We start from the raw sequence: 26,552 nt of genomic DNA, 5'->3' as shown, positions 1-26,552 counted from the left end.
AATTTGAAACTCAAAATTTTAAAAAACAAATGTTAAAAACTGTTTTTACATATAATTGGGGGAAAATAAAATACTAAAGAAATAGTTCATTTTTAAAATAAAATTTTTTAAAAATAAAATAGGGGGAAATAGCTTCTCTGGATGTTGTTAGTAGCTTTGTTTAACATGAAGCAAAACTATTGATCAATATGACAAAGTTTAGCACACTGGCATAGTGTCTATATTAATCAATTAATATTCATATGATCAACCAAAGAAACTCCAGGCATAGATTGTCTGAAGCTTATTTGCAGAAAAAGAGCTATAAAAGGATCTAGACTCTTTACTTTAAAAAGAGTCTCGAATGTCCCTTTTTTGACTTTCAAGTACCAAACTGCCTCTGGGAGCTACATCTCACCCTCGAGAAGCTCCTGTGGTAGCTGAGGTAAAGGACAAGAATTTCTTCTCACTTTGGAAAGGACTCGCAAATGCCTCCCAGAAAATTCATCATTCCTCCCAATCCATTCCCATCCAGCATTCCAAGAGCTTAAATATAAACTCTTCTAATTTGGGGTTATTTAAAAGCATGTTATTGTCAAAGCACCACCTCTAATTTTTCATTTGAGGAAAAAATTATAGAAGTCTCAAGATTCCTATCTCATCATCCTGCCATCTGGGGGAGGGGATGGGGGGGTAAGAGGTGAAAAATTGGAACAAGAGGTTTGGCAATTGTTAATGCTGTAAAGTTACCCATGCATATATCCTGTAAATAAAAGGCTATTAAATTAAAAAAAAAAAAAAAAAAAAAAAAAGATTCCTATCTCATTTTGGCAACTTTGAAAAAAAAAGATTAAGTTCACAGCTGTCCTTATTGTAGACATGAGATCAAGAAAATAAGTCAAATAAAACATATAACTCAAGCACCACTATGACATTACCTCTGAGAGTTCACATCTAGATATGTCAAGAATGTCATCTGCACCAGCTTCTTTTGCCTAAGGAAAAAATCACCACACAATCTTTCAATATTAGCTCATTTCTGACATTCTGACCTTAGAAAACTTGGAAAACTGGTCACAGAATCATAGAATTTTATATCGAGAAAAGACTTTAGAAATCATCTCCCTAATGTGAAGAAGCACAAGCAAGAAAGGGAAGATGTCAGTTGTCCAGGCTCATATAGTTAAATAGACAAGAAATTATAACAAGATAACATTCAAAAAGGTAAATAACAAAGATGAAAAAAAAACTTATGAATTATATATTATGAAGTGATAAGAAATCAGGAGTTATATATTATAAATATCATAATATAAAAATTATTATAAAAAATACTTGTGATCAGGTTGACCCTAGGTGAACATAATCTACCTTTGCATCTCTACTACTTCACACCATACATAGCGGAGTCATTGATTAAAATATGAAATGGACCTCAGAGACCAATCGAGCCTAAAATCCACATTTTAACAAATTTCAACAAATTTTGTCAAGTGTCCACCATGAGTAATGTCAGGGATAGCTCACATTTATATGATATATTACAAATGCTTTTCTCACAGTAAATCCTGTGAAGTAAATTTTGCAAGTATTTTTGTTCCCATTTTGTTCCTCCAGATAAGGAAATGAAGGATCTGGGATGTAAAACTGACTTGCCCAATCACACAGCTACTGTGGGAGCCAGTGGGAGCCAGACCTCCCAACTCCCAATCTAGTAATCTTATAACTATATCAAGCTGCCTTCTTATATCATACCATGATATCTTATATCAGGGGGTGGTTGTGAGGAAAATGCTTTAGAAACTTCCCATAGCTTCTCTTTCTCCTCTTCAGACACTCAGAACAAAGTCAATCCATTCCCAAGGCCTTTAATTTTCTTACCCAATTCCCTCAATACCCTTTGAAAATATTAAGGCTCTAAAAGGAACTTGTTCCTTCTTACTCTATTAGAATTTTAGCATTTCATCATCACATAGCTCTTTCCCATTGCTCAAGTAAATTTAGTTTTTGTGGTGTTTTTTCTTCTTTAAATATAATAATAATGATGATTCTCTCTGGGAGAAAACAGGTTTCTCGGGGAGGTTTTCTGCAGGCAGCTTTAGTTTCAGTTACAAGTAAATAATCACCCAAAATCACAGCCATCTGATAAAAGTTCAAATCTTTTATTGTGTCCTTCAATATAGCCCAGTTAGCTCAGAGGTCTATCTCTCTGCTTGGTTCCAAGAGCTCTTACAGCTTTGTCCTTTGCCTCTGCTTTCTTCAGCCTCCAGCCAGCACCAAGATGGAAGATGCAATGAATCTCTCTTGTCTCATAGAGAGGGCTTGTGGGCTTCCTCCCAGAGTGCTCCTCTCTGACCCCAGTCAATGTTCCCAAGTAACTTCTTCAAGCTCTAAGAGCTTCCTCTATATATATGATCTCCCAAAGGTTAACTCCTCCTCTGAGAGAATGGGATTGTGGGATATCTCCCAGAATGCTCTCTGGCCCTAAGAGCTTCAAGGGAGGTGTGAATTTGAATATCTCATACTAAACCCTGAAATCTCCCAAATATGTGAACTCCAATGAGTACTTAAATATTTCTTGCTTCTATGAGCTCTCTAAAGGTGTGAACACAAGCATCGTTTCTATCAGTTGTACTTGTTTCAAGTTCTGGCCCATAACATCTCCTTGTAGTTCAACCATACTGAACCATGCTAAATTAGATAATTATTGTCTCTATCAACTCTAATGGCTTACCAATTTGTAAAGATTCCAACATCTCCCCTTTTCTTTTGATTTAGAACATAGGTGGTCATGACCTCCCCGACTTCTCAAGGAGGTGAGAACCCCAAAAAAGGTGATCACGCCTTCCCTGACTGCTCAAAAAAGGAGTGAAAACACCATAAAAAGATGGTCACGCTCTCCCTGAAGGGAGATGAAAACACCAAAGGAAAATAGAAAATCAAATCAGATTAGCGGGTTTCTAGAGCGGCTCACTTGAAACAAGTATGAAACAAGGTGTACATAGATCCATCAATATGGGAGGCATTACACATAGTTACATAAGCACATAGCAATATAACACAGGCTAATAGTAATGTAACAAATAATATGAATCAACATGAGAATTTACACATGTCCATAAGTCCTAGAAATAGTCCAAAAGAAACCCATTGTCCATTAGTTCATGTGCCAGGAATCCAATGATTCCTGTAAGCTTTGAAGTAAACAATTTTTTAATAACATGAATCAACATACAGAATTATACATGTCCATAAGTCCTAAAAAACCCATTGTCCATTAGTTCATGTGCCAAGAATCCAATAATTCTTGTAAGCTCTGAAGTACTGCAATAGTCTCATCAACAATTTTTCATCTCAAGGAAATCCAGTGATTCTTGCTGGTTTTCAAGAACTGAAAGAGTCTCATCTTGTGTTAGGGAATCCAATGATTCCTGAAGATTTTAAAGTTATTTTAACAGTCTCATTGTCAGTCATGCTCTTTCAGGATCAGATGTTTCTTGAATTTCTCCTTTGTTTTGAAGAACTCATTGAAACAGTCTCTTCTTGTGTTAGAAATCCAATGATTCCTAAAGATTTAAAAGTTATTTTAACAGTCTCATTGTCAGCCATGCTCCTTCAGTGTCAGATTCTGTTTCTTAAATCTTCTCCTTTGTTTTGAGGTTTTTCTCTTTTTCTGTTTCTCTCTGATGGACAAGGCGGATATGGCTCATTGGCACCCATCTGATTCCTTCTCCTGCAGAGATACAAGCAAGCCCTCTCTCCCAGGCAGTTAACCTATCTAATTCCCTTTTATTTACCACTTTGGGGATTTCTCCTCATCATCTGACAATTACATTGGAGCTGTTTGTACTGGATACTGCCTTGTTAGTTTAAAAGGCCTGTATTCTCTCCAACTGTAATTCTGATTACTTTTCTGTTGGTTGATGACATCAGAGTCCTGAATTTCTAAAGACTCTCTGGGTGTAAACTCAGCTGCCATCCTGCCCCACCTGTCTTTTGATTGATACTTAGGAGTTGGGCCCTGCCTCTCACTTCTCTGGGTCAATCTACATTCCGAGGCCCAGTGAAAGCCTTGATTACATTTTGGACATGGGGTTTTGGGGTTTATTCTCTCACCCTGTCCTCTCACTCTATCACTGTATCTACACTGAGCTCTCAAATGTCCAACTTTTCCATACTGAAAACATCTACGAATTTCTCTAGAAGTCCCTTGCCAAGACAGACCCCGTCTTTCCATGTTCATACTTTGGGTATAATAAGCATTTGTGCCCACTGTGGCACAGTGTCTAATGATCTCCTCTAAAGGAGCATCTTTGTCTAGTCCCCATATAATTCTTTTGCAAACCTCATTGGCATTTTCCTTAGCCAAATGTCTGGTCATTATTTCTGTGGCAGCATTATCTCCAATGGTTCTTATTACAGCTGTTTGCAAACGTCCCACAAAATCAGCAAAAGGTTCATTGGGACCTTGCTCTATTTTTGTGACAGCTTTACTTCCATCTTTCTGTCCAGAGAGAGAATTCCAAGCTTTTATTGCAGCCTTAGAAATTTGCTCATACACTGTTATGGGATAATAAATCTGTTCTGAATTCTCACCATACTGACCTTCACCAGCTAGTTGGTCAAAAGTGATTTGTCCAATAGTTCCTGTTTGCCTATTGCTTTGGGTTTGAAGCCTACATAATTCATGAAACTCTGAAAGCCACAACAAATTTTGTCCAGGTTCTAAACATATCTTTGCTATGGATTTCCAATAATTGGGGGTTAAGATTTCATAAGACAAATTATCTAGTAACATCTTCACATAAGATGATGTAGCCCCATAAAGAGTGCAACCCTTTTTTAAATCTTTAAGTTTTTCCAAATTAAAAGGATTGTATTTTCTCTCTTTTTGACCTGAAGAGTCAAGCTTCTCAATCACAGGATATGCATTTATAAAATCAGATATATCTTCTTCATTTTTTGCCTTAATTAATGCCTCTTCTAATCTTGTCATATTCTGCTTCACAGGAAAAGCTGTATTTCTGCTTCTCCCCCTCCCCCTTCTTCCTCCACCCATGAAGGATTAATTGAGGGGGGAGGGACATGATCTAATTCCTCCTACTGTGAAGTATCACACTCAGAATTGTACTTAACTCCATTCTTATCTGATTCTACCTGCTTATCGCCTAGTTTTTGTTTTTTTTTTTTCTGGGTAATTAATCATTTTATTAATAAATTCCATCATTTTAAATAAAAAATCAGTAGCCAAAGACAATCATGGAGGTAGGGTCATGGCTTACACGCCTTTAGAAGAAGGGTGTTAAATGAAGGTATCACCTAGTTTAGTTGGCACCTCTCCCTGCTGCTGTTTCTTCTTTTTCCTCTCCTACTAATTTCCATTCATCTAGATCTAATTCTTTCTCCAGAGAGAAACAAGGACATATGTTCTTAACAGTTTGTAAAAGTTCAGTGATCTGCTCCAAAATTATAATCAAACCTTGGCTTTCCATAACTTTGACAATGCTCTCTAAACATTTTCCTTGTACAGAAACAGAAGGCTGTTTTCTAAACATCTGTCCCATCTTAGCTGAAATTCTACTTTAATTCTTTTAACAAAATTTCTTTGTTGTACTCACCCCAATTTCTGGGTTGAAGAGTCTTTTCCACTGGATTCAGGATCAGAGGTTTTTCCACTGGATCAGGATCAGAGGCTTTTCTACTAGATCAGGATTAGAGCTTTTCCACTGGAATCAGGATTTTGTCCCACGTTCAGGGCGCCAAAAGTTTACTAGATTCTCTGGATTCAGGTATTGATATTTCAAAGTTTCTACTCAGAAACAAGTAGAGCCAGGAAAACATTGTCCTCAGCAACAGCAGGATTGTGTGATGATCAAATATGACAGACTTGATTCTTCTTAGCAATTCAGTGATCCAAGGCAATCCCAATAAACTTTGGATAGAAAATGCCATCCACATTCAAAAAAAGAACTATGGAGATTGAATGTAAATCAACACATGGTATGTTCACAATTTTTTCCTTTTTCTTCTACTTTTTTTTTCTCTCGTGGTTTTCTTTTGTTCTGATTTTCTCTCCCAACATGATTCATAAGCAAATATGTTTTTAAAAATGAATGTACATACATAACAACATTATGATGTTTTTATATGTAATTGGGGAAAATAAAAAAAAAATTTAAAGCTTCTACTCAGCTCTAGTCTTTTCATCAAAAAATCTTCCATCCCATTAAAAGCCCAATTTTTCTCTATAGGATTATACAGGGCTTCCCCAAGTGATATCATTTGCCTTTTGGAATAGTGCTTTGAGTGGAAATTGCCAGAATTATAGTTCTTTAGTATTTTAAACTGCTTCTTTCAGGATGTTTGTACTATTTTTGGGGGGGAGTGGGAAGGGAGACATTGGAAGTTCTGGATTTTGGCTATAACATTACTGGGACTTTTTCTGTTCCCTTGCAGGAAGTGAGAAGTGTATCTCTTTGCCCTCTGATTCTAACAAATCTTTTAAAAAAAAAAACAAAAAACACCTAGTTTTCAGGGATTCTAATGATTGTTAAATTCTCTGTTCTTGACTTGTTTTCTAAGTCAGTTGTTTTCATATGGGCAATCTTACATTGTGTTCTATTTTTTCTAATTTTCTGCTGTCTCATAGAGGCACTGATTTGTATTTGGTCTACTCTAGTTTTTAAAGTCCATTTCTTAGGTAAGGTTTGCCACTTTCTCTTCTAACCTCCTTCTTCTCTTTCCTCAAAAAGCTGTTATTTCTTTCTTTCTTTTTTTTTTTTTTTGGCTGAAGCACTTGGGGTTAAATGACTTGCCCAGGATCACACAGCTAGAAAGTGTTAAGTTGTCTGAGGTCAGATTTGAACTCGGGTCCTCCTGACTTCAGGGATGGTGCTCTATCTACTGCACCACCTAGCTGCCCCACTTCTATTTCATTTTTAAATTCTTGCTTCATTTCCTGTAAGTGTTCATGCAGTCTTTTTGGAAACTGCTTTTTCCTTTGAGTCTCTGCTTGCAGTTGTTATGGATTTGCAATAATTTTAGTTACTTTCTTTGATTTACTTATCTCCCCAGCTCTAGCTGTTGAACTTGGTGTGCCAGGGTCAGGTTCCATTCCCTATAGCACTTGTGGGTAGGGTGACCCAATCCTGCTTGGTCTTGCGTGGGTCCCCAAGTTCTTGCATTAACCTCTACTCCTCCTGGGGTTTAATCTATCTGTTTCTTTATGGTTTAAAGCCCTGAGCTTTTAAAGTTCTTGCTCTGGAACCTCAGGATCAGAGAGTTAGGAACCTCATCTGCCATGGGCCTGTAATGGCATGCTCTGAGAATCATCAGTCGATACCATATTGGTCACCAGGGATTTCAAGATTCCCACACTGAGTCTTTCTGATCATTCTGGACCTTTATCAGGGGAATCAACTGCTCTTGCTATCCCCAAATACACACTGTTGAAGTTTATAGGTAGCCCACATCTGGGTCACAGCAGTGCTCATTTTGTTAAAGGGACTCCCTTTCTGAACAAAGCCTATAACTTCCCAAAGTTTCTGACTTTTTCTATAGTTCCAAAATGGAACAATTTTTCATCATCATATGGTCTAGTATAAATTTCAGTGTAGGTAAGAGAGAACCAGTCAACTATCTTGGGACAGAAGTCCCTTTTTCATTTTTAGATAACTCAAATTACACAAAAGATTTTCCTTATATCAAAGTGAAATCTATTTTTCTGCAATTTCTATGCACACACAATTCCTAGTTCTATCTTTCTGGAGCCAGGTTAAATAAATCTAATCCTACTTTCATGTAACATTGAAGATTTCAAGCCAGCCAGAAGAGTTTTTAAAGATCATTTTTTCTAACCCCTTTGGAAAACCCAGAGGTTTTCCTCTGGGAGGTTAAAAAACTTGCCCAAGTAAGGGGGTAGATACAGGTTTACATTAGTTCTTAGACTCCAATTCAAGTATGTTTTTCACTACGCCATATAACAGTCCTTTAAATAAACAGCCATCACATATCCCCCACCCCAACATGACTGCTTTCTACATTGATGCACATGCGGTGTACTTTGCAGATCTCTCACTATCCTCTGGACATAGTCAAAGCTTATCAATGTTCTTTCTAAAATGTGGTGCCTAGAATTGGACTCAATAATCAATAGTGAATTTAGTGGAACAATCACCTTCCTCATTCTGCACACTGTACTTCTAACTAATGAGGGAGAGAAGAGAATACACTTTCATATAGTATCTACATGCCAGGCACTGTGCAGAAATATTATCCCATTTTGGAACTGCCTCTCACAGTTTTATGAGGTGAGCACCATTACTATCCTCATTTTATGAGGCAAACAGAGATTAAATTATTTGTTTAGGGCCAAACAACTAGTAAGTGTCTGAGGCCAAATTTGAATTCAGGTCTTTCTAATGCCAAACCCAATTCTCCATCTATTGTACTATCTATTAATGCAGGGTTATATCCACTTCCTTTTTTTCTTTCAGGCTAAACTGAACAACTCTAATCCCTATTTCATCTACTTAGAAACAGCTAACCCACTCCACCCCAAGTCTTCCACTTCTTTCTCTCTAGTCATTCTCTCTACTCTCTGCAAAATGCAAGTTATTGCAGAGAGTAATAGAATATAAGCTTGAACAATAGAAAATAATGAGACAGAATTCATACTCACCAGACACATCTGGTACTCAAAGCGTTTCCGAGCTTCATCACTGGGTTTCCTTTTTCGGAAGAAGAGAGGCATTCTTCTCTTTCCGCCAGAAGTAATCACTGGATCTCTATGAAATGATTAGAGAAATCAGTAATGCAGAAGATATTTAGCTATTTCTGGTTCCTGAGGGCCATTTATTTACATCCATTGTTTCATTGGATAGAATTGCCAAACAATAACTTCAAGGATCCTGAAACTTATGACAGTAGGAAGAGGATTCCCTTTTTTTTTTTTTTTGTAGGCATACCAAACATTTCCACATTAGTCATTCTGTTAGAAAATGATTCTGAAATCAAATGAACAAATATTTATTTAGTAATCACTATACATATGACCTCTCAAGCTCATATGCAAAGGGTTCATTGTCCTTTACCAATGGCTAGTGGGATGTCTTTTACACAGTATGTTTACTGTGAAAGTGACCAACACTAGAAAGGGCAAGAAACATGAGAAAATCAGCTAAAATGTGGCCAGACTCCGTTGGCCAGGATAATTAATTTTTTAACTCCCCCCCCACCAAAAAAAAAAAAAAAAAAGACTTTGCTAAGATTATGAGGATTGTCAATAGGGGGACCATCTTCACTGCAAAGATGATGGATTCTTGAAGTTGAAGATATGACAGTGATGTATTAGGCTAAATATCTACTCTGTGTAAAGTACTCTGTGTCATACTGAGAGGAAGAGTAAAGATACCCTGAGGTCCCTTTCAGCTGTTGATGTTCATGTGGGGTTCTCTTAGCCAAGATTTTTTCTTGGCAGAGTACTTATTTTACAGATGAGGAAACTGAGGCAAACAGGATAAAGTGACACGGAAAGATACAGTAGCCAGCAAGTGACTGACACCGGTCTTCCTGATTCCAGACCCAGCTCTGCCCACTTTATTAAAATTTAGCTGGTAAAGGAACGGAGGCATGATTTGGAAGCTCCCCTACACCCCATTCAATCATCACCCAACACTTACTAAGCACCTTCTATGTGCCAGGCACTGCCCCAAGTACTGAGGGGCACAAAAGGGAGAGAAAGGCGCTTCCGCCCTGCAGGGGTTCCAAATGGAATGGGGAGATCTATACAAGCAAGTTATATACAGGCCGGGTAGAGGAGGAAGGCACTAGAACCAAGAGGAGTTGGAAGAGGCTTCCTGTTGAGGGAGCCTGCCTTTGGACGAGCCGACGGGAGGAGGGAGAGCGTTCCAGGCATGGGGGACAACCCGCGGATGCTCGGAAGGGAGAGTGTCGCTTCCCTTTCTTTTAGCCCGAAGAGGAACTTGGAAGACCAAGCTCCCGCTTAGCAACAGGCCGGCCTGGGCGCGGGCTTCCTTAAGACGCTATGTCACAATGAGATTCGGAATGAGGGGCCTCTGCCGGAGGAAGGGCGACCGTCTTTCTGGCCAAGGTGAGAGGGTGAGCCGGCGCGGAGGAGGACGAAACCCCTGGTTTCCCGACTTTGGAGCCCGCAACACCCGGGTCTGTCCACAAGGCCAGGGAATATGCTTCTGCACAACCAGCGGCTGACAGCCACACCTAGGCGTGTGACAGGCGAGTGCACCGGCTGGGGAAGGAGATGGAGAAAGGTCCTCCGCCGGCTGCCCGGCCCCACACGCAGCCTCGCGGGGCCGGCCCGGGAAGGGAGTCTCGGGCGCGCAGCGAGACGGAGGGGGTCTGCGGCGGCTGCGGGAGTAGAGAGGACCCCAAAACCGGGCGGGGGCAGAAATATTCCCTTAGCGCAGGAAGTTTGTGCGGAACCCATTCTGGAGGGACTGGGGGTCCAACCGTGGCAGAAGCGGAAGCACCCGGGCTCGGAAGAGGGCGAGGACCGCCCCACTAAAGCCCCCCGCCCAGCCAACCAAAAAGGAGGAAGGGGTGTAGCCGGAACCCCAATCCTAGAATCTCGGGTATACAAGAGAACAGGACTCCCAGATCAGAGCAGGACAGGATCCTGGGGAGCTGTGACTCCGGAGAATGGGGGGAAAGATCGGTCCCCGCATCCCCCCCTCCGACCCCGCGAGATGCAGCAGCTAAAGCTCACCGCGACCGCCGGCTCCCCAGCCACCAGCTCCCGCCCACAAGCAACATGGCCGCCGGAGCATCGGTAGTAAAACGCCAGAGGTTCTCGCGAGATTTGGATCTTGCTATATCCGGCGCTCCTCGGCACGCTTCCGGTCTCTTGGCTCCCAGCTCGTGGTGGTGAAGGTGCAACTTCTTTCGGTCGTCCCGAATCCGGGTTCATCCGACACCGGCAGCCACCCCGTAGCGTCCACGCCGAGCCGCCACCTTCGTCGCCGCCATGCCGCCCAAGTTTGATCCTAATGAAATTAAAGTCGGTGCGTCTCTGGGCCCGGGAGGGAAGGGGAGAACCGGGGCCTACTTCTCTCGCCAAGGCTACCCCAGCCTGCCGCCGCGCGTGCGCCCGGCTCTCCTTGTGTTCCGGTCAGTCTCTACCCTTGAGCCCAGCGCGTTCCGAGTAACCTCCTTCCCCGTGGGGTGCTCCAGGTCCGTGGGATCCCCTTCCTCCTCCCTCTCCTTTCCCTAGCTTGAGTAGCCGGCGCGCCAGGTCCCGGCTTCCTTTAGCGGCGGCGTGTTGCCTTGTTAAAATGGTGGGGGGAGGGGAGGACCGGTCCGAGTGTGTGAACCCACCCCCGAAACGGGGCAGGGTGCTGGGATGGGACTCCTTGTGAGGCGGTGGCCGGCTTTAACGGGAGGGCGTTGGAGGCCCCGCTTGTACGCTGGGTTTCTAGCGGAAAGAAAACTCGCCTTGGAAGACAGAATGCGGCGAACGTGGTAAGCGCTGAACCAAGTTCTCCTTGTCGCTAAAGATCGTGTTACGTGGTGGGTGGAGAGGTGCTGTGTGACCCTCCAAGGGTTTGAGCTCGGCCACAATTGGGATCCGACCTTCAGGTCTCTGCAGTGCTCCACATCTGTGAAGCGCTTCTTCAACTTCCGGGGGGGTTGGGATGGAGATTGAGGGGGGGGGGGAGGCCCGCTTGTAGCAGCGTGTGGGTTCTGCGAGTGTGCCTCCTAAGGTAACGGCTTAAATCTTGCTTTGTTTCCGTAGTATTTTTAAGATGCACTGGTGGTGAAGTTGGTGCCACATCAGCTCTGGCCCCCAAAATTGGTCCCTTAGGTCTGGTAAGTCATTGTGAGAATGTTGTATATTGTATCGAGTACAAAAGTTTTTTATTAGTTTGATAGCAGGTCATAGACCGCACCATTTTAGTGTCTCGGAATCATGGGTGTTTATTTGTAAGAATGGTTGGGAATCTAGGTAAATATGTTGGTTTCTTATATTAAATGATTCGGTGATTCATGGGATTAAAATTTAGAGGATTTTTTAGAAATTATTAGGAAAATTTATAATGGGTAGCAAATTATTTGGCTTTTAAAGTCTTCAGTAATTGCTTGTGCCCTTCCCATGGAAAATTAGGGATGCTTTGAACAACCTGAAAAAAATTGTGTCTTAAACGCTTTCTAAAGGGTTTCCAAATACTAGGTAATTGATTGTGGTTATAAGGCAAAATGGGCCTTCTCAATCTCCATCCCAACCACCTCCAGAATAATTATTTATATTTTATAGAGAGACACTGTTTCTTAGTGTGGCAATCTAATTTTTTATTTATTTTTTTTTTAGTCTCCCAAAAAGGTTGGTGATGACATTGCCAAGGCAACTGGTGACTGGAAAGGGCTGAGAATCACAGTGAAACTTACCATTCAGAACAGACAGGCCCAGGTAATTATTTTACTAGTAATTTTCTCCTGTTAATATTGGAATTTGGACTGCTAATACCTATCTATAAAAAAGATTCACAAATGAACTACTATCCCCTACAACAGAGTGTGATAGCCATGGAGAAACCCCGGTGCTGCAAGATAATAGCTAGTTTTTGCCTAGCTTCTTAAACTGGTTCTTGACATAGGGATCTTCTAACTGAATAACTTCTAACTGAAGTTGTGAATTATCAGTAACGTTTACTGGTTTTATATACTTGAAGTCGCATAAAATTTCTCAAGTAAAAAGTTTTAAGAAACTGGTTTAGTGACTTAAACGTTACTGTATAGCAGGAAAAAAGTTAACACAACACTTTGATTGGTTTACCTCATATATTGGAGGGGCTTCTTCAGGTGAGTTGCCTCATAGATCTCTCCAATTCTAGTAACTATGTGAATGAGGTGGGACCACAATATATTGAGAATCTGGGTTTAAGTACATTTAAGACAAGTTGTTTAACCTCCTTTATTTAATAGACTCCTCATAACCTTAAACCTGATAGAGGTGTGAGTTATGATTCTTTGGTTGTTTAAAGGTAGCAGCTTCCTTATACAGGAAGCACTTGTTCTATATACATTTGTGGGCACTAAATTCAGGCTTGCACAGAAGCATTGTAAAGATTGACAGACTAGTGACTGATTCTGGGAGGCAAAATGTGGGAAACTTGAATTTGTCTTTTTTTAGATTGAGGTTGTGCCTTCTGCCTCAGCTTTGATCATCAAAGCCCTGAAGGAACCTCCTCGGGACAGAAAGAAGCAGAAAAATAGTAAGTTCATGGTTCTTGAAGATGTTTCCAGAGAGTGGGATTTGGTTTTGCCTTAAGCCACCCGCCACTGCACCTGGTTCCATTGTTATGTTGGCTGGTGCAATCCAGTGGTGAGCTGAGAGAAAAACCCAGCTTAGGAAACAGGGTTATTCTACTTGTGGGTCACTCTGTGCCGAAAGCTTGGGAACAACTGGTTAGAGCAGCAGTCCTCAAACTTTTTAAATAGGGGCCAGTTCACGGTCCCTTGGGCTGTTGGAGGGCCGGACTATAGTAAAAACAAAGACTTATTTTTGTGGGCCTTTAAATAAACTTCATAGCCCTGGGTGGCAGGGATGATCGTCCTCAGTTGCCGCATCTGGCCCGCGGGCCATAGTTTGAGGACCCCTGGGTGAGAGGGTCCCAAGGATTTGTGTACCATTGCCAGGTATGAAGACAGAATTAATTGAGCTTTGTGTTTTGTATAGTTAAACACAGTGGAAACATCAGTCTTGATGAGATCATCAACATTGCTCGACAGATGAGGCACCGATCCTTGGCAAGAGACCTTTCTGGTAAGACCTATGTAGTTTTATATAGGAACAGGGGAGGGGGGTGTTGTATGCAAGGTATCATGGTAGGTAAAGTCCTGCTTTCTGTTTCTGAGCAGGTATATGGCCGAGGGAAAAGTTAATATGAGTATAGAGTCATGCAGGGGAAAGGCTGGCCTGCATGCTTGTGTGATTGTTTGCCCTTCAGCCACCCGCCACTGCACCTGGTTCCATTATGTTGGCTGGTGCAATCCAGTGGTGAGCTGAAAGAAAAACCCAGCTTAGGAAACAGAGTTATTCTGCTTGTGGGTCACTCTGTGCCGAAAGCTTGGGAACATGGAGCAACAAAAATGTTAAAACATGTCTACTCTGGGCTTAAGGCCACAGGTCAACTAGGTCAAGTATTGGGTATGGATTTACTGGAGTACATGGTCCAGTGTGGTTTATAAATGTCTACAAACAAGCAATGATCTCAGTGCGTTTAGGGAGGAGGGTCTTTATTTAAAGTAGATTTGAAAACTAAAGGGAATAGAGGAGCCTTTTTGTAATTTTTTGTAAGACATTGGTATATTATTGGCAGTTAATATTGTAAAGCAAAAAGTCAAGTTCAAGCCTGTTTTCCTTCCAGAACACAATGAATGCATTGCAGGCACTGGAAGCTTAATGTCCTGTTTTCCATTTTTGTTCCAGGAACCATTAAAGAGATACTTGGAACTGCCCAATCAGTGGGCTGCAACATTGATGGCAGACATCCTCATGATGTCATTGATGACATCAATAGTGGTGCTGTAGAATGTCCAGCAGTAAGTATTAATTTAGCTTCTTAAAGCTATTTTAACATTGCTGGGGAAGATTTTAAACTAAAACTGATGTTATTTCTCTTTCCACAGAGTTAAAAAGTACAGTGGAGACTATTGCAATAAATTAACATTTGACAACAGACGGGCTCTTCGTTCTTTGGTCCAGAAAATTTTTGTGTCAGAAGCTGTCACACATTCGGGGAAATATCCATCAATTTCTTTAAACATCTTGCTCTTCAATAACATTCAGCTACTTTGCAATTCATTTAGAGGAGGGACAGGTGCCTTAAGAGCAGGGAAGGTGTTGAAGCATCTTAGTAATGGGATTGTAAATTAAGAGAACTGATTAGGCAAGCCAGAATTGCCCCAGCAGTAAGTCATTTTAGCAGACTAATAGGGAAAAGCCTGCCCCTATGCCTTGAACACTTGAATGTTTGGGGAGTCGGAATCTCCTAGATTCAAACATAGGAGGGAGGAGGAGGACCCTTCAGTTATTAGTGGTAATAGTTGGGACTCAAGAATCAAGAAGTTGAAAAAAGATTCTAAAGGAAACAACCTTTGGCCTGAAATTTTTGCACAGATAGTATGGATTTATGCTAGTATATAACTACATGTCAACAATACATAAAATTTTTGTTTTCCGTTTCCTTTGTGTTTAGAGTGGATATTTTTTGCATACTGTTTTTATAAGTGGGACTTGGACAATAGGATATGCTGGCTTAGAAGATGGCTGGATCCAAGTGGCATTTGTACCTACTATTTGCCACTTGGTAAACTGTGATCTAGAGTTAGCGGAGCCTCTTAAAACTTTTTTTATTATAACTTTAATGACAGAGCCCATGCCTGGGTAATTTTTTTTTATATTATCCTTTGCACTCACTTCTGTTCCAACTTCTCCCTTTCGTCCCTTCACCTCCTCCCCCAGATGGCAAGCAGTCTATACAAGTTAAATATGTCATAGTGTATCCTAGATACAATATATGTGTGCAGAACCATACAGTTTTCTTGTTGCACAGGAAGTATTGGATTCAGAAGGTAGAAATAACCCAGGAAGAAAAACAAAAATGCAAACAGTTTACATTCATTTCCCAGTGTTCCTACTTCTGTCCATCCTTGATCAATTGAAACTGAGTTAAATCTCCCAACCATTCTCCAATTGATGGGCATCCATTCATTTTCCAGTTTCTGGCCACTACAAACAGGGCTGCTGCATTTTTGCACATATAGGTAGGTCCCTTTCCCTTGAGTATCTCCGGGGGGGTGGTGGTGATATAAACCCAGTAGTAATTGGATCAAAGGGTATGCACAGTTAGATAGCTTTTTGAGCATAGTTCCAAATTGCTCTCCAGAATGGCTGGATGTATTCACAATTCCACCAACAGGTGTCCCTGTTAAAGTTCTTACTGTACAATGTCCTGGGACTTGGTTTTAAGGAAAAAAATTTCAGCTTCCCATTATTATTTTGGAGTTTCAGTGATGCAGATGAGCATACCCTATTAGTGTTGGAATGGATTTAAATAAAAAGATTTAGTTTCTTAAATTTGTAGAAAGGCATTTTTGAAGAAAATAGTGGATTTTGCTCTATCAGCAAGTTATATTAAGTTATATATATCAGCAAGTAATCTGGATTAGTGATGGAACCTAGTCAATGTTGCAGTTTCAAAAATGACCACAAAGTGGTAGCACTTGTTCATAGATGCCCTTGGACTTTGCCAGATGAGAAGGTAGTTTGCTGGGGAATTGAATACTTTGGAGGTGGGGGAGGAGAACGGGACTAATTCAGGATTGTCAGATATGCCCGACCCTTGAAAAACGACATGAATTAGTATAGAAATGGTTGGAAAGTTAGAAACCAGTAGTGTGTTCGATGTCTTCACAAGTTCAACATGACCCTTTTTGCTAAGGTTGGTTGGTCGTTACATTTCTGCATCTTAATACCTTGTGGTATGTGGAACGGGGCACTTAAGGTTCTTAAAGGGAGACCTATCTAGAGCTGGCTGATTTATAGTAACAGCAAGTGAATCTTCTATTGCAATATCAAAAGGGGGGGAAAGTACAAAGGTCTTATCAGGTCATATGGGACTGCATAGAAGCCTAATAAAATATGAAAGATATTGGTCATAAAGCTGCCTCTAAAAGTTGATCTTGTTCTGCAGTATGGGACTAAAAGGACTAAGTTGTCCATCCCCTCCTATATCTGAAAAACTTCACTGGGAACCCTTGCCATTTTAACTCATTCAAATTTTGGGTCCCACTAGACAGATTAGCTTTTTTTCTCGTTTGTATTAATGTGTATCAGGATGTGGAATCGCAACCTATTTTCCTAGTCCTGTGATCCAGTTTGATTTTATAGAAGAGGAAATGCTGCAGAGCTGCTCAACCTCGGGCAAGAATAACCCCAAGGTTCTCTTGATTTCAGAAAGTGCTGTTAGCGTCGTCGTTATGACCCACTTTATTTCCTCAGGAAAAAAACAACCAAAAATAGAGCAACATTTACTAGCAAGTTTGATGTGATTGAATAAAGAATATTTTGAGCTTTTTAGAGAACAATGGATGAGTAATCAGAAGAATCTTAATTGAAAGCTGTCTCTTAATCTGTCTACCCATATTCCTGAATTTTATTTTTTCAAACTTTCACTTCCCACCCATCACTCTTTGTATCTTCCATAATTTTTATAAACATTGTCTATTTTCCTGTCACCTACATAATTATTTTTTAAAAGTTTGGATGACTGGAAACAAAAATAAAAACCCAGTGTTCCATTTCCAACCTCCAAGTCTGTATCTGGGACCATTGATTCAATGGACTGAATCCTGCCATTATCTAGCATAATAGTGATTACATTCTCTGCTAAATCTTAAACCATCTGCATTGTATATTTCCTATAAGAAAACTAGACCATATGGGACATGGCTTTTTAGCTGATCCTTGAAGGGGACACTTCCAAGAGATAGAAGTATGGAGAAAATATTCTGAATGACCATTGCAAAAAGCACTGAGGAAATGCAACTTCAAGTGTAAAGGGAAAATAACAGCAGAGAGGGGTGGTTGTGTAAAAAACTTGGAAAGAATGTTGAAGACATTGTCAGTAAACTCTAAGGGGTCTGTTGTGTACCAGGCACAACTAAATATAAAAAGGCAAAGACCCTGCCTTTCAAAAGTTTACCATCTAAGGAAAGATGGGATTATCAAGCAATTAAATATGTCCTTACAAACTTTTTTGGGATAAATGGGAAATAACAGGAGGCTCTAGAATTCAGGATTTTGAGAGGAACTTCTATGGTGTAGAGCTTTAAAAGGTACTTAAGCAGGAAAACTAATTAGAAGGCTCTTACCTAAGGTTATCTAGATTTAGAGTAATTATAGTGGGTGGGGAAAGAACAGACATGAGTTGTGGAGAAAAGCCAACCAATTTCCTGTTTTTAACAGCAATGGGAAGGTGAGAAGGAAGAAGGGAAATGAGTTGTGTACACAGCAGTGTGGGACTAAAGATTTAAAAGAATTGTTGGCAATAAGGACAGCAGCGGATACAGCACTGACCCTGGGAGTCAGAAGGACCCCAGTTACTATGCAAACCTGGGCCAAAAGAGAAGTACAGAAATCGGGGACATGGAAATGCAACACAATAAATGAAGCAGTCCTATAAAGATAGTGTTAGAGGATGAACAGGAGCCACCAAGTTATATATCCCAAACTAATAATTTTATCTGGCCTCCTAAATTAGAAATTTTTAGGTTTAAACCACTCCTTTTAAGAGGAAAAGAGTATTCTAAGCTACATATTCAAAGGGTTAACCCTTTGCCTCCCCAAATGCCAGGTCTATAAATGGCAAATCCAATTGTCCAAGCCAATAATTAATAAATATTGGAAAACATACAGATTATGATTGCTGGAACCACTGTAGGAAAAAACACTAAATAGTCTCCATGGTGGTCTCTTTACCACCTAGAATGTTCTACCTTATTTCGTTTCTTGGAATCCCTGGTGTCTTTCAAAATAGCTGAAGCACCACTGTCTGCATACTCTTCACCCCCACAACAACCTTGTACTTTTAAAATGTTCTTTAGATCTATGTGCATAGATTGTATAAATACCTATTGCTCTATTGTCTCCCGCATTAAAATGTAAATCCCTTGAAGCCTGGGGCTGTCTCACTTTTGTCTTCCTATCTCCTATGATAGGCACAATGCCCAGCAAATATTATTTGTTCATTTTCAGTCATCTGAATCTTCATGACCCATTTGAGGTTTTCTTGGCAGACCATACTGAAGTGATTTACCATTTCGTTCTCCAGCTGATTGGGCTAAGTGACTTGCCCAGGTTGCCTAGGGTTGATGACTATTACAATAGGAAAATTCAACAATAAAGTTATAAAACATTTAGTAGGAAAATATTTACAGAAAAGCAGTGATCCTGACATATTAGAAGGAATAACTAACAGATTATTTCTTTTGACTGGCGTTATTAAACTGGTAACTGGGGGAATGCTACAGATATAGTTTGCCAAAATCTGAGCAAATCTTTGATAAAGAATCTCATACTATAATAGAAAAGTTGAGATGTGTGCTAGATGATAATACAATTATATAAGCTTGGAACTGGTTGAATGACCAGCTAAGAGTATATAGCACCTGATAGCACTTTAGCTAAAGGTCTCCAGCAGAATGCCCTAAGCTGTTGCTTAACAATTTCATCTGTGACTTATATGAAAGCATAAATGACATTCTATTACATTGATAGCACAAAGTTAAGGATAGCTAGTACTTTGGATGACAAGTTAGAACTCAAAAAAAACTCCTGACCACCTAAGTTAGGCTGACTTGCTATTGTTCAGTCATTTCAGTCTTATTCCTATTCTCTGTGACCCCATTTGGAGTTTTCTTGGCAAACACATTCAAGTAGTTTACCATTTCCTTCTCCAGCTAATTTACAGGTGAGCAAACTGACACAAACAGGGTGAAGTGGCTTGCCCACAGTCACCCAGCTAGTAAGTTTCTGAGACTTCCTGACTAGACCTCGCACTCCAGCCACTGTTCCAATTAACTGCTCTGGCTAAATATTTAAGACACGTTTTTTAAAAGTTATTTTTCATTAATCCCAAACTACTTTCTCTCCTTCCCTACCCTCTTCCTTTCCAATTGAAAATAATTGGAAAAAAAAAAAAAAAAAAGCCCTTGTAACAAATGTATATAATCAAGCAAAACATATTCCTACACATCCAAATTATATGTCTGTTTTTCACTCTGAATCTGTTAACTGTCTGGGAATATATACCATATTAAAATAGATTTCAAAAATGAACTTCACAAAAGATGGGAGAAAGCATTAGCATTTTTTTCTGAAAAAGATATGGGGATTTAAGTGGGCCATCAGCTCAATATCAATCAGCAATCTGACAGGGCAGCTCCAAAAGTTGTGGGGAGCAACTAAGTAGTTCAGTGGATAAAACACTGCGCTGGATGAGGTTATTTTAGCCAGTTTCAATTGTCTTGTGATGAGAGCCATCTGCACTCAGAGGACTATAGGGACTGAATGTGGATTGCAACATAGCATTTTCACCTTTTTTATTGTTTGCTTGCATTTTTTTTTTCTTTTTGATCTGATTTTTCTTGTGCAGTATGATTCATGTGGGAATATGTATAGAAGAATTGCACATGTTTAACATATTGGATTATTTGCCATCTAAGGGAGGGAATGGGAGGAAGAAAGGGAGAAAATTTTGGAACACAAGGTTTGCAAGGGTGAATGGTGAAAATTATCCATGCATATGTTTTGAAATAAGTTTAAATGAGATGATTCAAACCAGATATAATTCTTCAGTGATGAAGAGAGCCATCTATACCCAGAAAGAGGACTGTGGAAACTGAATGGGGTTCATAACATAGCATTTTCACTCTTTTTGTTGTTTGCTTGCATTTTATTTTGCTTCTCTCTTTTTTTTTAAACTGGTTTGATTTGATTTTTCTTGTATGGCACAATAATTGTATAAATATGTATGCATATATTGGATTTAGCATATTTCTACCATGTTTAACATATGTTGGACTATTTGCCATCTAGCTGAGGGTGTGAGGGAAAGGGAAAAATCAGGATACAAGGTTTTGCAAGGGCTAATGTTGAAGAATTGTCTATGCATGTTTTGAAAAATTAAAAGCTTTAATTTAAAAAAAAAAAACTGAAAAGAGGATACAAGAGATAAAGAAAAGAAAAAAAGTTTAATTCTAAAAAGAAAAAAGAACAGACACTGGAGTCAGGATGACCCGAGTTCAAATCCAACTTCAGATAATTACTAGAGATAGGACCCTAGATTGTTTTCCCCCAAAACCCAGCTAATGTGATTTGGGGCTGCATTAAGAAAGACATCATTTCTAGGAATGAGGAAGTGATAGTTTCACTGGTCAGAAGACTTCATCTTGTATTTGTATATTGGTTATTGTACTTCGTTGTCTTCCCCCAAGTTCAGGAAAAACATTGAGAAAGCATCCAGGGAGGGGCAACCAGGATGATGAGTCCATATCATATGAGAGTCAGTTGAAGAAACTGGGGATAATTAACCTGGAAAAGAAAATGGCTCAGGGAAGATAATAACTGCATTTTTGACAACTTGTATGGAAGCATTCCTATAGAAGACAACCAGGAGCAGAGGGCAGAAGCTGCAAAGAGCCAAAACCAGCATCTGCTTTCTTGGGAAGTGTGAGCTTTTAACTCATTCGTGATCTTCTACCAGAGATTAGAAAATCACTTTTGGATTCCTTTGGGGGGGAAAACTGCTGAGAATCCTTCCAATTATATGAAAAATATGATTAAATAGAAATATGGGCAAGGAAATACCAGTATAGAGATAAGTGACATCCTGGATGATAAAGAAGCTCTGAGCTGCTGAAGAATGTCATACTAATAAACTATTGGCATGAATGTTGCTGCCTCTGAATTTTTCCAACCTGAGAAATATGACTTGGACTTTAAGTTTCCTGATGCTCCTAAGGGATACATCGCCCTGATGATCTTGGGCACCTCAATAGGACCTTCCTCAAAGATGACCCAATGATGGGTATTGAGATCCCTTTAACCAAAATGGGAGAACTTGGAAAACTTATATTGCTTCCAGGTAGCAGAGGATGTTCTTAAAGTGACCAACTGGAAGTCATGAATAAAAACTGAATAAGAAATTCTGCAATTGCTTATTGTCCAGAATGAATAAGATTGGCTCTATGGCTCTAAATCTCTACAGGCATGCAAGCTGGCCCACTCTAATGTATGGGATGTAATGATTTCCCTCATTCTGGGGAAACCAAAGATACTTTCATTGTACACCTAGTGGTGAGTCTTTTCATTGGACAGATCAAGATTGGTACCTCCATGAATGCCTGGCCACACATAATTAGATTCTCAGAAAATATGAGTCTCCAAGCTAAATTTACTGAAAGTATTTCAGAAACCATCAGCTAAGTAAGATCTATGACTGAATCAGTCCAAGTACTAATAATCAATCTGACATCTGTTATTCTACTAAAAATGAGCAGTTCCAAATACCAGAGCAGTTGAACTTGGAGGGAGGTATCATGGGACTCCTTACTTTGCTTCTCTTTCATTTCAATCCCATTGTGGTTCCACTGTTGGAAGACCTAGTTTTGTGACCTAACAAGGATAAAATGACTTTCTTCATCTTTCTTCCCGACTATGTGTCTATATGCTAAATCCTTCGTGGTTTTTACATGCAAAAAATATTCAATAATCAACTCGGTGAGGAGGGGAAGGAAAATTAGGGAGAGCTTTTTTGAAATCTCTTTTTAAAAGTTTTTTTTGTTTTAATTTTCAAAACATGCATAAATAGTTTTCATCATTCACTCTTGCAAAACCTTGTGTTACAAATTTTTTTTCCCTCCCCTAGATGGCAAGTAATCCAATATGTGTTAAACATGTGAAATTCTTTTACACATATCTCCACAATTATCAGGAACCTTCTCTCTTGATTCCAATTTTCTCTCAGACCCAATGAGAGACAGTGGAGGGATTTCTTTCCACCCCTTTTCCAAGAGCATTGGTAACAAAAAATACACATAGCAGTGAAAGACATATACTTACACAAATGAGATTAAAAATGTAATCTATCAGCCTTTTTTTTTTTTTTTTAAATTTAATAGCCTTTTATTTACAGGATTTATACATGGGTAACTTTACAGCATTAACAATTGCCAAACCTCTTGTTCCAATTTTTCACCTCTTACCCCCCCCCACCCCCTCCCCTAGATGGCAGGATGACTAGTAGATGTTAAATATATTAAAATATAACTTAGATACACAATAAGTATACATGACCAAAACATTATTTTGCTGTACAAAAAGAATCAGACTCTGAATTATTGTACAATTAGCTTTATCAGCCTTTTCTGAGCTCCTCCTTCGGCCTTTCTCTTTTTATTCCTGAGCTGAGGCCAGCTATTAGCAATTCTGGTTGTTTCTAGCTCTGGTTATTAACTTTGAGTTCGAGAGTGTTAATAGCCCAAAGGAAGGAGTCCTTTTAACAATGTGCTTTTTCAGGGGAGAAAAGGATTATCTGTAGGAAAACAAAGCTTTCTACAACTGATAGACATAGCCTATTTTCTAAATCCAATGACTTTAGCATCATTCTCCAGATCACTTTTGAAGTTCTGGCCTAGGCCACCAGGCTATCTTGATCACATCAGCTTCCCAATAGTTTTAACCCCTTCTCTGAGCTGATCCAGAAGATCCCCAACTCTGACCTAAGGTTTCCATATTACAGATCCCTGTCACCATCAATTTCTGGCTCAAAATAGTGAATTCCTGACCCTTCTTGGACAAAAAAGAAAGGCTGGAAACAACCAGAGAGTCTTAAAATAAGAGAATGGTTAAATATTAATGTAAAAGAATACTAGAGTACAACTAAGACTAACTAATAAGTATGGGGATTATAGAGAAGTGTAGAAAGGCTTTTGCAATATTTTAAAGCAAAGGGGAAAAAAACAGAAGCAGGAGAAAAGATTCCATATTAACTTTTAGAGGAAAAGTAAGAATGAATGAACAAATAACTAGATAGGAACTTAAAAGGAATGAGTGAAAAATTATGATACTTATGAAAGTAATAAAGTGAACCTCACTCTCCCCACTATTATTTGATGTAATTATGCAAATTCTAGCAGTAGCAATAACTTAAAGAAAGAAATTAAAGGCATAAAGATAAAGAGAAAATAAAATAATCTTTATTTGCTGATGATGTAATGATTTACTTAGAAAATTGTCAAAGATACCAGTTGAAACAATAGCTTCAACAAAGGCTAAAAATAAATCCATCAAAAAACAGACTAAAATGGAACTCGATAATCCAGTGTTCCATAAAATGGAAGACAGAAGTTATACAGGATGAGCAGTATCAGAGCCCAGGACTTCACATTCCCAAGCCAATACTCTAGAAATCATTTAGCCCATTCTCTTCATTTTGCAGATGAAACCTACAAAGATGAAGTTGTACTTCAGGTGTATCCACCTTTCTTGTTATTCAGTCATTCCAATCATGTCTGACTCTTTATGATCCCATTTGGGATTTTCTTGACAGAGATATTGGAGTGGTTTGCCATTTTCTTCTGCTAGTTTTGCAGAAGAGGAAACTGAGACAAACAGGGTTGAGTGATTTGTCTCGGGTCACATGGCTGTTAAGTGTCTGAGGCTGGATTTGCAGCAATTTAATCCAATTACTAAAATTTGATTAGCAATTATTTTGCCTAATCCACTGTACCACCTACCTGGTACATTTTCTTCTCTACCCAAGCTATTTTGATGGTTTTATTCAATCTTCTATCACCTTCCATGAAAATAAATTCCATATTTACTAACTTGCTCTAAGTTTGGAAGACTAGTTAGTATATGAGTTACTTTTTTAAAAGTTTAGCAAAAATGATGTGTGATCAAATCTGGAACAAGTATCTTTTTGCCAGGCATCTACGTAATGGCTCTTCTTCTGAGATTGATCTGATTAGGTTATGAATTCCTTGTTTTATTAATCTGATGAGTTGATATGGGGTATTATCATCATAGTGCCTCTGAAATTTCTGGATTTTTTTGGTTTTCATTGTGATCTCTCTTCAATTTCTAACTTTGATGACTTGGGTTTGCTTTCTTTTTTTGATTAGCCCAAGTAATTGTCAATTTTTTTAGTCTTAAAGAGCCTCCTAAATTTATTACTATTTAAAATTAATTTAAAATTTTAAAAAATTAAGAATTTTGATTGTATTGATCTCTAATCATACTTATTTCTCTCAAGTTTTCTCTTAGTTTGTTGTTTTATTCCTTTTTTGAAAATTTTATTTAGAGTCAATCATTGCTTTTTCTCCCCGAGTACTGCTTTGGATATTTACCAAAGATTTGGATATTTCTTATAACATCCTCTCTGTAATTTTTTAAATTGTTTTTATATTTTTTTTCCTTTTACATGTTTTATCCCCAGATACTCTAAACCCAGTTGGCTTCCTTGACACTCTTCCTAATTCTGGGCATTTTCTTTGGTTGTCCTTGAACGAGATGAGGTGAGATCTTTCAAGACAGTTGTGAAAATCGAGTAAGGCTTCATTTATTTCAAAGTTTGAGTAGGCCTGAAGGACTTTAAGCATTAAGTCAAGGGCATACTTAAGCCCCCTCCCTGCTATCCTCTTGAGGGCATACTTAAGCCCCCACCCTGCTATCCTACTGAGGGCATACTTAAGCCCCCCTCCCTGCTATCCTCTTGAGGGCATACTTAAGCCCCCACCCTGCTATCCTCCTGAGAGCATACTTAAGCCCCCTGCCTGCTATCCTCCTGAGGGCATACTTAAGCCCCCCTCCCTGCTATCCTCCTGAGGGCATACTTAAGCCCCCCTCCCTGCTATCCTACTGAGGGCATACTTAAGCCCCCCTCCCTGCTATCCTCCTGAGGGCATACTTAAGCCCCCACCCTGCTATCCTCCTGAGGGCATACTTAAGCCCCCACCCTGCTATCCTCCTGAGGGCATACTTAAGCCCCCTGCCTGCTATCCTCCTGAGGGCATACTTAAGCCCCCCTCCCTGCTATCCTCCTGAGGGCATACTTAAGCCCCCACCCTGCTATCCTCCTGAGGGCATACTTAAGCCCCCCTCCCTGCTATCCTACTGAGGGCATACTTAAGCCCCCTCCCTGCTATCCTCCTGAGGGCATACTTAAGCCCCCCTCCCTGCTATCCTCCTGAGGGCATACTTAAGCCCCCTTCTTGTTATCCTCCCTATTTCAGTCAAATATGGGCAACTATGTACTTATTGGTCAAGTTTAATTTCTTGGGTAGTTCCCAAGTTTAGAATGTAAGATCCTCAGCCAGTAAGGATGAGGGTCAGTAGTGAGAAGGGGGTATTTGCGTTAGGAATTAAAAGTGTTGACTCTGCCCAGACAGTGCCTCTTCCCTTTGATTGTCTGCTTGATGGGTGGGAAGCCCGATTATCACGAGAATGTGTAATAAATTCGCGCTTTGGTTCTAGAGATCTCTCCAGCTTTTTTTATTAAATGCTGTCTGAACCACACATTCCCCTTGCTTGTAAGATTCTTCTTCCTCATCACAATCTCCTTGGAGTTCCAGTCAAGATCCTACCTTCTATAAGAAATCCTTTCTAGGGAAAAGGATCTACATATACAAAAATGTTTGTGACAGCCCTTTTTGTAGTGGCTAGAAACTGGAAACTGAGGGTTGGATAAATTGTGGAATATGAATGTTATGGAATATTATTGTTCTGTAAGAAACGACTAACAGGATGATTTCAGAGAGATCTTGAGAGGGCTTAATGCTAAGTGAAACATTAACTGATGCTAAGTGAAATGAGTAGAACCAATAGAACATTGTACATGACAATAACAAGGCTATATCATGATCAATTCTGATGACATGGGTCTTTTCAACAACAAGATAATTCGGGCTAGTTACAATAGACTTGTGATGGAGAAAGCCATTTGCATCCAGAAAGAGGACTATACAGACTGAAT

The 26,552-nt window shown here is 39.6% G+C and overlaps 2 protein-coding genes and 2 non-coding genes across 8 annotated transcripts in view; 3 read left to right on the top strand and 1 right to left on the bottom strand.

Moving 5' to 3' along the window:
• The window catches only part of LRSAM1 (leucine rich repeat and sterile alpha motif containing 1), a 40,819-nt gene extending 30,035 nt beyond the window's left edge, over positions 1-10,784 (bottom strand). For 4 of the 5 annotated variants that reach the window (XM_023494260.2, XM_031954678.1, XM_031954679.1 and 1 more), the window contains exons 1-3: positions 10,724-10,784; positions 8,660-8,765; positions 918-974 (exon numbers count right to left, since the gene is read on the bottom strand). In XM_023494260.2, the coding sequence (XP_023350028.1) occupies positions 918-974; positions 8,660-8,765; positions 10,724-10,770 (210 nt within the window). In that variant the 5' untranslated portion in view covers positions 10,771-10,784. The other variant, XM_031954677.1, reaches the window with a different exon arrangement.
• On the top strand, positions 10,747-15,198 carry RPL12 (ribosomal protein L12). The gene is made up of 7 exons (XM_023494259.2): positions 10,747-11,018; positions 11,750-11,823; positions 12,323-12,421; positions 13,145-13,226; positions 13,691-13,777; positions 14,444-14,556; positions 14,644-15,198. Exons 1-7 carry the CDS (start codon positions 10,982-10,984, stop codon positions 14,647-14,649), a joined length of 498 nt encoding a protein of 165 aa, XP_023350027.1. The 5' UTR covers positions 10,747-10,981; the 3' UTR covers positions 14,650-15,198.
• LOC111718548 lies at positions 13,287-13,418 on the top strand. Its single transcript, XR_002769074.1, has one exon. It is a non-coding gene; the product is annotated as a small nucleolar RNA SNORA65 (small nucleolar RNA).
• Positions 13,965-14,093, top strand: LOC111718549. Its single transcript, XR_002769075.1, has one exon. It is a non-coding gene; the product is annotated as a small nucleolar RNA SNORA65 (small nucleolar RNA).
• Positions 15,199-26,552: the final 11,354 nt, after the last annotated feature.

Source organism: Sarcophilus harrisii, chromosome 2, assembly GCF_902635505.1.
Source record: "Sarcophilus harrisii chromosome 2, mSarHar1.11, whole genome shotgun sequence".
NCBI lineage: Eukaryota > Metazoa > Chordata > Mammalia > Dasyuromorphia > Dasyuridae > Sarcophilus > Sarcophilus harrisii.
Note: the sequence above shows the minus strand (reverse complement) of the source record. Positions and strands in the feature narration are given on the sequence as shown.